At 37.9% G+C, this 13,224-nt stretch overlaps 1 protein-coding gene across 3 annotated transcripts in view; it reads left to right on the forward strand.

The window, feature by feature from the left end:
* STYX (serine/threonine/tyrosine interacting protein) overlaps positions 1-11,217 on the forward strand; it is a 49,657-nt gene extending 38,440 nt beyond the window's left edge. For all 3 annotated transcript variants that reach the window (XM_073997414.1, XM_005561267.5, XM_045396425.3), the window contains 2 exons: positions 7,631-7,724; positions 9,832-11,217. In XM_073997414.1, coding sequence (XP_073853515.1) covers positions 7,631-7,724; positions 9,832-9,905 — 168 coding nt within the window. In that variant the 3' untranslated portion in view covers positions 9,906-11,217. The remainder of the gene's footprint in view (positions 1-7,630; positions 7,725-9,831) is intronic.
* The last annotated feature ends 2,007 nt before the right edge of the window (positions 11,218-13,224 follow it).

The raw sequence follows: 13,224 nt of genomic DNA on the forward strand, positions 1-13,224 counted from the left end.
TAATATCTTTTGGTTCTATTATTTTTTTTCTTCATCTGGTTAGTCCATGCCATTTTTCTGAATTCTAATTTCTGCTTGCGTGGTACTTTGCTTTAGTGTTGTTTGCTGCTGCGGTTGTGAATTTCCTGAATTGAAAACTTGGTTTCTTTTTATTCTTTCAAAAATTCAAGGCCACTAGTTATCCTCTTTGCATTGTGTTACTCGCATGCTGCAGATTCTCATCGGCATTATTTTTATTGTTATAGCTTGATATTCTGTGATTTCAGTTTTGGTTTTTTTTTAAAATCTAATATATGTTGTTTTTTTTTAATTGTATAGGTGACTGGGTTTCAAAATTTTTAATTTTCATATTTAGTTTTATTGTAATCAGAGAATGTTTTTTAGTACATTGTTTTTGATGTTTTCTTTGTGGTTTAATATGTAGTTGTCATGAATTTTATGGGCATTTGAAAAGAAGATGTATTCTGTTTTCAGGGGATAAAGTTAAATGTGTTTGTCCACTTGATCTGTCTTGGACTGAAATCAGTGAACTGGAATCTATTACTATATTTTTATTTTTTCCTTATTTTTATGTTTACTTTTTCTTTCCACTTTTTTGGTTTTGCAAGTTTGTTTTCTGTACTTACTATTTGGTACATAGAAATTCAAGTTAGGTTTTTATTTTAGTTGTACCCTATTTAAATTTCACGGTTTTTTGGGGGTTTTTTTGTTTGTTTTTTTTTTAGACAGAGTCTTTCTCTGTTGCCCAGGCTGAAGTGCAGTGGTGCAATCTCGGCTCACTGCAACCTCTGCCTCCTGGGTTCAAGCGATTCTTCTGCCTCAGCCTCCCAAGTAGCTGGGATTACAGGCATGCGTCACCAAGCCCGGCTAATTTTTGTATTTTTAGTAGAGACGGGGTTTCACGAAACATGTTGGCCAGGCTGGTCTTGAACTCCTGACACAATCCGCCCACCTCAGCCTCCCAAAGTGCTGGGATTACAGGTGTGAGCCACTGCGCCCGGACAGATTTCGGTTATTTTACCTTGCAATTAACCTGGTTTAATATTGTAAATCCTACTCTTTCTTTTTTTTTTTTTTTTTTTTTGAGACAGAGTCTCACGCTGTTGCCCAGGCTGGAGTGCAGTGGCGCGATCTCGGCTCACTGCAAGCTCCGCCTCCCGGGTTCCCGCCATTCTCCTGCCTCAGCCTCCTGAGTAGCTGGGACTACAGGCGCCCGCCACCGCGCCCGGCTAATTTTTTGTATTTTTAGTAGAGACGGGGTTTCACTGTGGTCTCGATCTCCTGACCTTGTGATCCGCCCGCCTCGGCCTCCCAAAGTGCTGGGATTACAGGCTTGAGCCACCGCGCCCGGCCAAATCCTACTCTTTCTGTTTGCTTGCATTTGCCTTTTGAGTTTTCCCATTCCTTTGCCTTCAAGCTTGCTTTTTTTTTCATTATTATTATTATACTTTAAGTTCTAGGGTACATGTGCATAACGTGCAGGTTTGTTACATATGTATACTTGTGCCATGTTGGTGTGCTGCACTCATCAACTCATCATTTACATCAGGTATAACTCCCAATGCAATCCCTCCCCCCTCCCCCTTCCCCATAATAGGCCCTGGTGTGTGATGTTCCCCTTCCTGAGTGCAAGTGATCTCATTGTTCAATTCCCACCTATGAGTGAGAACATGCGGTGTTTAGTTTTCTGTTCTTGCGATAGTTTGCTGAGAATGATGGTTTCCAGCTGCATCCATGTCCCTACAAAGGACACAAACTCATCCTTTTTTATGGCTGTATAGTATTCCATGGTGTATATGTGCCACATTTTCTTAATCCAGTCTGTCACTGATGGTCATTTGGGTTGATTCCAAGTCTTTGCTATTGTGAATAGTGCCGCAGTGAACATACATGTGCATGTGTCTTTATAGCAGCATGATTTATAATCCTTTGGGTATATCCCCAGTAATGGGATGGCTGGGTCATATGGTACTTCTAGTTCTAGATCCTTGAGGAATCGCCATACTGTTTTCCATAATGGTTGAACTAGTTTACAGTCCCACCAATAGTGTAAAAGTGTTCCTATTTCTCCACATCCTCTCCAGCACCTGTTGTTTCCTGACTTTTTAATGATTGCCATTCTAACTGATATGAGATGGTATCTCATTGTGGTTTTGATTTGCATTTCTCTCATGGCCAGTGATGATGAGCATTTTTTCATGTGTCTGTTGGCTGTATGCATGTCTTCTTTTGAGAAATGTCTGTTCATATCCTTTGCCCACTTTTTGATGGGGTTGTTTTTTTCTTGTAAATTTGTTTGAGTTCTTTGTAGGTTCTGGATATTAGCCCTTTGTCAGATGAGTAGATTGCAAAAATTTTCTCCCATTCTGTAGGTTGCCTGTTCACTCTGATGGTAGTTTCTTTTGCTGTGCAGAAGCTCTTTAGTTTAATTAGATCCCATTTGTCAATTTTCACTTTTGTTGCCATTGCTTTTGGTGTTTTAGACATGAAGTCCTTGCCCATGCCTATGTCCTGAATGGTATTCCCTAGGTTTTCTTCTAGGGTTTTTATGGTATTAGGTCTAACATTTAAGTCTCTAATCCATCTTGAATTAATTTTCGTATAAGAAGTAAGGAGAGGATCCAGTTTCAGCTTTCTACTTATGGCTAGCCAATTTTCCCAGGACCATTTATTAAATAGGGAATCCTTTCCCCATTTCTTGTTTTTGTCAGGTTTGTCAAAGATCAGATGGCTGTAGATGTGTGGTATTATTTCTGAGGACTCTGTTCTGTTCCATTGGTCTATATCTCTGTTTTGGTACCAGTACCATGCTGTTTTGGTTACTGTAGCCTTGTAGTATAGTTTGAAGTCACGTAGCGTGATGCCTCCAGCTTTGTTCTTTTGACTTAGGGTTGTCTTGGCAATGTGGGGTCTTTTTGGGTTTCATATGAACTTTAAAGCAGTTTTTTCCAATTCTGTGAAGAAACTCTTTGGTAGCTTGATTGGGATGGCATTGAATCTATAAATTACCTTGGGCAGTATGGCCATTTTCATGATATTGATTCTTCCTATCCATGAGCATGGTATGTTCTTCCATTTGTTTGTGTCCTCTTTTATTTCACTGAGCAGTGCTTTGTAGTTCTCCTTGAAGAGGTCCTTTACATCCCTTGTAAGTTGGATTCCTAGGTATTTTATTCTCTTTGAAGCAATTGTGAATGGAAGTTCATTCATGATTTGGTGCTCTGTTTCTAAATTACTTGATTTTAGATGCTTTTCCTCAATATTGTCTAGGATTGAGTTTTGCTATTAAATCTGGTATCATCTGTTTTCTAATAGGTGAATACACTTTCATTTACTGAAAATGACAGGTACAATCTTACATTATTTCATATTATGCTTTCTGTTTTAAAAGGATCCTTTTTTTAAACTTCTTTTTATAGTTTAAAAGTTTTTGATGTGTTTATGTTTGTTACATAATTTTTAAGGTTTTATTTGACTTTTCCTTTTTTTTTTTTTTTTTTTTTTGAGATAAGTCTCACTCTACTGCCCAGGCTGGAGTACAGTGGTGTGATCTCGGCTCACTGCAGCCTTTGCCTCCTGGGTTTGAATGATTCACACACCTCAGCCTCCCGAGTAGCTCGGATTACAGACATATGTCACCACATCCAGCTAATTTTTGTATTTTTGGTAGAGACGGGGTTTCACCATGTTGGTCAGGATGGTCTCGAATTGCTGAGATCATGTGATCCACCCGCTTCGGCCTCCGAAGTGCTGGGATTACAGGCGTGAGCCACAGTGCCCAGCCCTTAATCCTATATTTCAGTAAGATTCAGCCAATCCTATTACCTGTCCCAGTGTCTTTATTAAACTCTTGGACTTTGAGTATTGTTGTTAAGGATAGTTCATGGAAACTATATTCCCGTGGAAACTATCCCTTTGCATATTGGAAAATATTTTTCTCTTGCCCTTATATTTGAATGACAGTGGCTAGATGTAAAATTTTTATTTAGTACTTTTTCCCTAGTGATTTTGTACACAGATCTGATATTAAGTATTTTTTGTTTTTTTGTTTTTTTGGAGATGGAGTCTCACTCTGTCACCCAGGCTGGAGTGCAGTGGCGCAATCTCGGCTCAATTGCAACCTCCACCTCCCGAGTTCAAGTGATTCTCCTGCCTCAGCCTCCTGCGTAGCTGGGATTACAGGCACATGCCACCACACCCAGCTAATTTTATGTTTTTAGCAGAGATGGGGTTTCACCATGTTAGCCATGCTGGTCTCAAACTCCTGACCTCAGGTGATATGCCCGCTTTGGCCTCCCAAAGTGTTGGTATTATAGGCGTGAGCCACCACGTCTGGCCTAAATATTGTTTTAGAAAAGTTTGAAGGCAGACCAATTTTAAGATTCCCCCGTTAGGTGAATTGATTTGTGTCAGGAGAAGGTTGTCTAGATCAGCAGTCTGCAACCTTTTTCGCACCAAGGACCAGTTTCATGGAAGACAGTTTTTCTGCAGATGGGGTGGTGGGGGAGATGGTTTCAGGACAAAACTGTTCTACCTCAGATCATCAGGCATTATAAGGAGTGTGCAACCTAGATCCCTCGCATACCATAGGGAGGGATAGGTTTACCACAGCGTTTGCACTCCTGTAAGACTCTAATGCTGCTCTTGATCTAACAGGAGGCAGTGCTCAGGTGGTAATGCTCCGTGGAGTGCCACTCGCTTCCTGCTGTATGGCCCAGTTCCTGACAGGCGATGGACTGATTTTGGGGTCTGCAGTCCAGGGGTGGGGACCCCTCGTCTAGATGACCATAAGATGCTTTATCAAGGTGTATCCTGGTTTTTTGTGTTTTTGTTTTTTGAGAGGGGTTTTGCACTGTCACCCAGGCTACAGTGCAGTGGTGTGATCATGGTTCACTGTAGCCTTGACCTCCTGGGCTCAAGCGATCTTCCCACCCTAGCTTCCTGAGTAGCTGGGACCATGGGTACACACTACCACACCTGGCTAAGTTGTTTGTTGTTGTTGTTTGAGACGAAGTCTCACTCTGTTGCCCAAGCTGGAGTGCAATGGCGCGATCTTGGCTCACCGCAACCTCTGCCTCCTGGGTTCAGGCGATTCTTCTGCCTCAGTCTCCCGAGTTGCTGGGATTACAGGCATGTGCCACCAAACTGAGCTAATTTTTGTATTTTTTGTAGAGAGACGGGGTTTCACCATGTTGGTCAGGCTGGTCTGGAACTCCTGACCTCAGGTTATCTGCCTGCCTTGGCCTCCCAAAGTGCTGGGATTACAGGTGTGAGGCCACACACCTGACTTAGTTTTTTAAATTATTTTTGGTAGAGATAGGGTTTTGCCATATTGTCCAGGCTGGTCTCAAACTCCTGTACTCAAGTGATCCTCCCACCTTGGCATCACAAAGTGCTGGGATTACAGGCTGTATCTTGTTGATTGCTCTACATCAGTTTTTTTCTGAGTCATAGTGTGCTCTTACCACTTGGAAATTCAAGCCTTCCCTTATATCAGGAAAGTTGTCTTCTATTGTGTATTTGCCCTTTTGGTGGTTCTATTTCTGTTTCTTTTTAGTGTACGCCTTACCCCGGTATAGTTTATGTTCCCTTTTTTCTTTATTTGCTCGTTTCTCTGTAAGTATTTTCAGCTTTGTTCTTTTTTTTTCCACTTGATTTTTCTCACATTGTTTTCCATGTCCCATGCTGCATTGTTTCATTAAGTATTTATTTGGCATTGTTTTAATTAGGCACTGACAGTAAAGCAGAGAACAAAACAGACAATAATCCTTGACCTCATGAAACTTATTTAGTGGGAGAATCAGACAGCAAACAAAATGTAGTAGGTCAGAAGTAATGGATCCAAGAAAAGTAAGGCCATGTAAGGAGGGTGGGACAAGAATTGCGTTTTTAGAAGAGTGGTCAGAAATGGGCTTACTGAAAAGTGGTATTTTGAGCAAAGACCTGAAGAAATGCACATATTTGGGGGAAAGCATTTGAGGTAGAGGAATAAGTATTAGTGGTTTGAGGTGGGAGCATAGTTCTTAGAACGATACTCATTTCATCCTAGGGCCAGTCCTCATGACCTCATCCCAACTTAATCACCTGCCGAAGTCCCCACATTAAGTGTTTGGACTTCAACGTATGAATTTTCAGAGGAATGCAAACATTCAATCCTGTAACTGCCATGTTTTCTTTGATTAATTTGTTCATAATTTTCATCTGCTTCATGGTATAAGTTTTATGGCATTTTCTTTATGACGTTTGGTTATACTCTTGCTTTTCTGTTTTTTTGTTTTTTTCCTTGTAAAATCTTTGAGTAAGACCTAACACTGGTTCCTTTTTGATTATTAGTCATCTTTGAACTGGAGGTATTCGTCTTAGATCAGCTATTTACCCAAGAATAAAATTGTGGGAAAGGGGCCAGAGGAGTGGTTGGAGAAGGCAGACAGCTTGAATTTTCCCAGGTTCCTTTGGTGGCATGAATCAGTGAGTAAGAAGCAGAGCAGCTTATATCACAGGTTTATTTTGTTTAAATTGATAAACACTGATGTATGTTAGAATCACCTGGGGAATTCTTAACCAAGCCAATGAAATGAAAATCTATGAGGGTGGGGCCTAGGTATGTAGGTTTTAAAGTGCCTCAGGTGATTCTCATGTATATCCAGGCTAGAATTGCTGATTTAGCCTTTACTTTTAGCTATCCATGATCAACTGATGCTTGGCTACGTAAAACCGAATTTCTCTTCCTCCTTACCATACTTACAGCCTGCTGCTTGCAAAAAACGGCAGGTATACATGTTCACATTTTCCTTAATATGTCCCACCTTCTCCCATAGGCCACTCATATTTCCTGACTTTTTCATACCATGCAAGGGCTTGTTGGTTTTATTTTAGGTCACCTTTTTTAGCGAGCTATGAACTGTACCTACTCTGGCCCACAGAGGAGTTATCTGCTATGCCTAGCTTAGTATGGTTCTATTTTTTGAAAATTTTATTGTGAAATTATAATACATATATAGAAAATGCATAAAATGTAAATAAACATCCATGTAACTATTGCCCAAGTACAGAAACAGAATGTTTACCAGAACGCCAAAAGCCTTTTTCATGCCCCTTCTCAAGCACAGATCTGTTTCTCCCTCCATAAAGGTAACCGCTCTCCTGACCTAGCTGGTAATCAATTCCTTTTCCCCTCATTCTTCTCATTTTCAGAGTAATGGATATTTCCTAGTTTCATCAAATGTTTTCCTTGTTTTCAGAAAAGAGAAAAACAAAAATGCCTTTATTCTTATAACTGGAAGCAGAGGACTATTGAGATTGCCAATTTAGGTTTTTGGTGTTTTTTGGGTTTTTTTTAAACAGATGAAGTCAGAGATCATTATAGCTAATGCCATACTGACTGGCAGTTCAACATGTAGTACCCTAGCGCAAGCTATTAGCCAGACTTGATTTATAGTTATCAGTATTATCAGTAGTTCCGAATTTATGAGACAGGAATTTTAAACTTCCATTTATCTTCAAACAGTATGGCACTAGAGTTTTCAGTACAGATGAAGAATACCAAAAGTGTATTGTATATTAATCACTATTTTGGGTACCCAAGAATGTAAATATATATTCAAGGTAATTAACTTTTTTTTTTTTTAAGGAATATGAAGCCATCTACCTAGCAAAATTAACAATACAGATGATGTCACCACTCCAGATAGAAAGGTCATTATCTGTTCATTCTGGTACCACAGGTAAGGATTTTTTTCTTTTTGGAGAAATTTGGGAAGAGAGATAATGAAAGGTGGAGAACTTGCTACAGGTTACACTGAACAATTTAAATTGTTTAGAAAACTTGTTAAACTATTGAGCTCAGATAATTCCAAAAGGATTCATTTTATAATGAATAAATGTGTACTGTAATAAGCTTAAGTCTTTTAAGTAGTAGTACATCCATGTTGTAAAGATTAAAATAAGAAGAAGAATCTGGAGAAGGGGCCCTAAACATGCTTAGGTGATCTTATTAAAAGTAAAGGGTGGTTAATACAGCATGTAGGGTGGCTAATGTGAGCTGTTTTTCTCTTGCCATCAATATTTCCATCCTTTCCTCCGTCTGTTGCTATTTCAGAAGTACCCTAAGCCCCTTATTTTCAAAGTTAATCCAGGCATGCTCTCAAAATCTTCCTTTCCCAAGACCGTGCTACCCGTGTTTATCACCTTTGTTTCTCTCCTAACAAAGCACACAAGGTATTTTTAATTTATTTCCAGTTTTTCCTACCCTGCAGTTCACTTCAACCTTTGAACCAACAGTTACATAAGGCAGTAAGAACAGCTTATATACCTAGTTAGCACTGACCTGGAAATTGAGGACAGGTGATCTGATCCACAAGTATAGAATTCATTGCACTGTACTGCACTGCCTATAGTGAGTGATATGACTGTATATTCATCCCCAAGGCTCAACTTCCTAATTGACTTTTTTCTTTCCTTTGCCAAATCTATCTAATAATTGCTTTCCGCATCCTATAGGGTCTGTTTTGTCAGTATTGTTAACATTCCTTTTTTTAATAGTGACCTTAATCTAGTTCAGGTCCAGATTTGCCTCCTCTCCAAACTTTTGTTATTTGGTCTGTTCTGTACATAGTGGCCAGACTTATTCCCATGAAAGATATTTCTAATAATGATATTTTTCCTTTGCCAAAGCCTCCTTTGGCTTCATTCCTACAAAAGTTTATAGAATGCCATAAGCCCTTCTGATTTTTCGGTTTCTTTCTCTCCTTGTTCCTCTTTATGTCTGCGTTTCAGAAAACAACTACTGATGGTTTCCTGTGTGTGTCTTTTCCCCACCTAAAGTGCATCACATTTAGTCTCCCTATTCTTGGTTCATATGTCATCTCCTCAGGAAGACATGATGATTAATGCACTCTTCCTCCAACCCCTAGTCATTTAGAGTTCCCATAGAAGCACAGCACTTCATCTGAAACTTAATCACAGCATTTAGGTTTAGCGTAAGGGCTAGGATATTTTTTCTCATTCAATTGTGTTGATACTATATTTTTATCTTTATTAATTTTATAGTGAAACATTCTTCATATTAGAATGTGCCCTCTGAATTAACATTATTATTACCATGATGTAAGAGTCCTATAGGGCATAAGTTTAAGGTCATGCCATTGTTAGGCAAAAAACATAGCGGACCCTCTGCTGGTTTAACTGTTCCCTAAAGTTTTCCTCCATTGAGATTCTAATTTCTTGATTATGATTTTTGGGGATATAGAGAGAGCTTTGATTCTAAGTGGGAGGTTTCTGTACTAGCAGATGCTGATGTGAAGAATAGATAAAAGAAAATCTCTTTATATGCTTCATACCTTCCTTTCTCCCAACCTAAACTTCCATAGCTTCAGTGGAAAAATATTTTCAGCTGCTCTTCATAACAGCCTCTATGAAAGCAAAAAGATTATCTACAAAAAATTATACAAGATTAATTTCCTAAATTTTATGCCCTAAGTCACATGTTTATGGTGCCTAAAAAACAACTTGATAACAAAACATTTGTGTATTATCTCTTTAAAAGGTCTGTTTCCACACTAGTTCAAAAATTATTATTTATTTTATATGTAATACCTAAGACATACTTAATAATTGAGAAGGAAGATATATCCTGTCATGAAGATTAAAAAGTTACAATATTTAGGTAATGTAGGTAACAAAGGAATTTACTAAATTTTGCTATAAGTTCAGTGGTGGAATTTTCATAGTGTATACATGATCACTTAATGAATAACAAAAATTTTACTTGCTGTAACGTTTTAACATGAATTTATTTTAGTGCCCTTTTAATCTTCATGCAATAACTTTTAGGCAGTTTGAAAAGAACACATGAAGAAGAGGATGATTTTGGAAACATGCAAGTGGCAACTGCACAGAATGGCTGACTGAAGAGCAACATTATAGAGTGTGAATTTCTATTTGGGAAGGAGAAAATACAAGAGACAATTATAATGTAAAATGGTAAAAACATAAGTAGTTTTTTTTTTTCAATTACATGTTGCTTCCAGACATACTTCTCTGCAACTTGTTGAGCAACATTTTAAGATGTTGGACTTCTGCAATAGATGGCACTGATGGTTTTACTCCTTTAAAAAAAAAAAAACATACACACACACACTTTACAAGTTTTATTATAAACCAAGAATTTTGGACTTGCAAAGAGGTATTATTGCAATAATGCACTTTTCATACTTGAAATTTATTTGTATGATATAAAGTTATTACTTTAAACAAAATGCAAGTATGGGGGGATTGTTTATAAAGTTTGGGTAATTTATAACAAAAGAATTTGCTAAGGTTTGCTAAAAATTCATTTTTCTGTTCTATATATTACATTTTTAACATAATTTTACAGTTCAGTTTTATGATGGAGCCTCTTACAGAAACATTAACAAAATGCAGGAACCTGCCACATTTCTTTTTTAGTGTAACTTAATAGCTTAATTACCATTTTATTTTTTATACTTCTTGTTCCATTATTAATCTTTAAATCATGACCCTAATCAGCTGTCCTTACTTTAACGTGATCTAATTATTGCTTCCTTTCTTATTACTTTCCTAATTTGTTTATTCTATATTAAAGAAAACTACAGTTTCAATGATAAAAGGAAAATGTTTTGATTTATAGTACCAAGTGCTTAAAAACAAGGATAGTGTCAGATTTTCAAGTGACTTTCCTTTTTGCATTTTTTGGCGGTAAAAGCCAAATGTTGTATTTGTTCTTTTCAGAGTTGTCCAGCCCTTCTTTCCTTTGTCCAAAATGATTCTAAATAGAATCTAATAAACCAATGTAGCACCATTTTTTTCTAAATGAAGCCCCAAAAAAGAAAAGTGCCTTGCATCGTTTTTAAAAAACTTAAATCCTCATGACCTCTAAATTAGTACGTAGAACACTGAAAAGTTCTTAACATTTTTGTGTAATTTCCTTTCTTTTTAAACCATAAATTAGTTTAAACTGAAAGTATGAGACTGGAAGAAACATTAGTAAATCATTTGGAATATAGAATGTTTACTCTTCCGTTTTATGTTGTCTTAATGATTCTGTGAGATTGTTCCGGCTCAGACAGAAGCTTTTCTTTGGGGAAGGTGATTTGTGGGAGACTCTATTGTATTTTAAATTAGCATTTTAATCCATTCTTGACATTCAGTTAGTCCATATCTGCCCCATAATTTGCTTTAGTAAAGTCACTTTATGGATTTTTGGCTATGTTTTAGTTTGTGTGTATAAAAGTTCTAAGAAAACACTTTTGCTATTTTAAGTATGTAAGGGAAGAGAGGAGTGTTTTTAACTTTTTATAGTGGATGACTTTAGGGTAGTACAAACAAAACTCCTTTGTATCTAACTTTTCTCAATCCTCTCTTGAGGTGCTTTACTAATGGGAATGATTTCTCTATGTTCCCTTGGTACCAAGAGGTACTATGCAAAGTAACCTATTACACCAAGTTACTTGCTTTGCTTTCCTCTCTATGATGTGATAATACAGTAAAAGCTTTCTTATCCAGCATAGTGGGAGAGTAGAGATTAATTAAAATTGTTAATTAAGAGTTAATTCCGGCCGGGCGCGGTGGCTCAAGCCTGTAATCCCAGCACTTTGGGAGGCCGAGACGGGCGGATCACGAGGTCAGGAGATCGAGACCATCCTGGCTAACACGGTGAAACCCCGTCTCTACTAAAAAATACAAAAAAAAAAAAAAAGTAGCCGGGTGAGGTGGCGGGCGCCTGTAGTCCCAGCTACTCGGGAGGCTGAGGCCGGAGAATGGCGTAAACCTGGGAGGCGGAGCTTGCAGTGAGCTGAGATCCGGCCACTGCACCCCAGCCTGGGCGGCAGAGCAAGACTCCGTCTCAAAAAAAAAAAAAAAAAAGAGTTAATTCCTATTGACCCAGGTGATATTCCTCTTCTGATTTCCCTCCCCTTCCCTTCTCTTATCTTACAACTGTGAAAACAGCATATTGTTAATCTCGTTGTCATCCAGTATTCTGCTTTGTGATTAGGTCCTTTGGTGTGCAGTGGTCTAGTGGAGTCAAGATTTGCATTGGGTTTTCTAAAATTCCAGTTGATAAAAGTTCCAGATAACATAGCTTTCCTGTATATAGATCACTACTGGGCAGGTCAGCAAAGATCTCTTACAATGTAATAACAATCTGTGATATTTCATTTAGCAGAAACTCTGCTTAAAAGAATCTTCATAATAATAAGTTTAGGTTTTAAAAACTTGTTTCATAAATATACATATATCCAATCTAGTAACCTGGCCAAAAGAACAGATTTTGTTATTGATAATTTGTAGCTGGTAATTTTCCACTTTTTCTATCCACTGTAATTTTTATGTTGTCACTAAAGTGCCTGCCCAGTACTGTATATTAGTCTCTCACAAACACTGGGAAAAGGGACTCTTATCATCTTGAGTACTCTAGATATATATATATAATTTTTTTTTTTTTTTCTTGAGACAGAATCTGTCATGTCACCCAGGCTGGATTGCAGTGGCGCAATCTTGGCTCACTGCAACCTCCACCTCCCAGGTTCAAGTGATTCTCCTGCCTCAGCCTCCCGAGTAGCTGGGATTACAGTTGCATGCCACCATGCCTGGCTAATTTTTGTAGTTTTAGTAGAGATGGGGTTTCACCATTTTGGCCAGGCTGGTCTCAAATTCCTGACCTCAAGTGATCCACCCACCTTGGGCTCCCAAAGTGCTGGGATCATAAGCTTGAGCCACTGCACCCGGCTGAGTACAATATTAATGTAGACAAACCATGAAGTTTATTTTTTCATATAAGAACATTACAAGTTTGTTTTTTCTTACATCTGTCCACCTAATGTTCAAGTAGTTCTGGTAGCTCTTCCTATTCTTTATTCTATTTGATTCCATTTCTGTGATTCCTTTATTACCATTGATGTTTTGTGATAGTTAACTATGATAAATTTAATCATGATTTATTTTCTAGAGTATTTAAAGTGGGAGTGATCACCCAATTCCAACATTAAAAGTGTAATCTGGGCCCATAATTTAGAGTGAAATTGTTATCAAAACATAGGGAAACTGTATTACTGTTCATTTTGAAAATATGAAACTTGAGTATTGAAAGTATTCAAACCTGGAATGGCAGTATTCTAATTTCAGTTAATTGGTTCATGTTAATTTCTTACCTATTAGATGTTTAAACAGCAGTGTCCTTTGTTTACTTATATCTACTCTATGGTG

This window comes from Macaca fascicularis, chromosome 7 (genome assembly GCF_037993035.2).
Source record: "Macaca fascicularis isolate 582-1 chromosome 7, T2T-MFA8v1.1".
Lineage (NCBI taxonomy): Eukaryota > Metazoa > Chordata > Mammalia > Primates > Cercopithecidae > Macaca > Macaca fascicularis.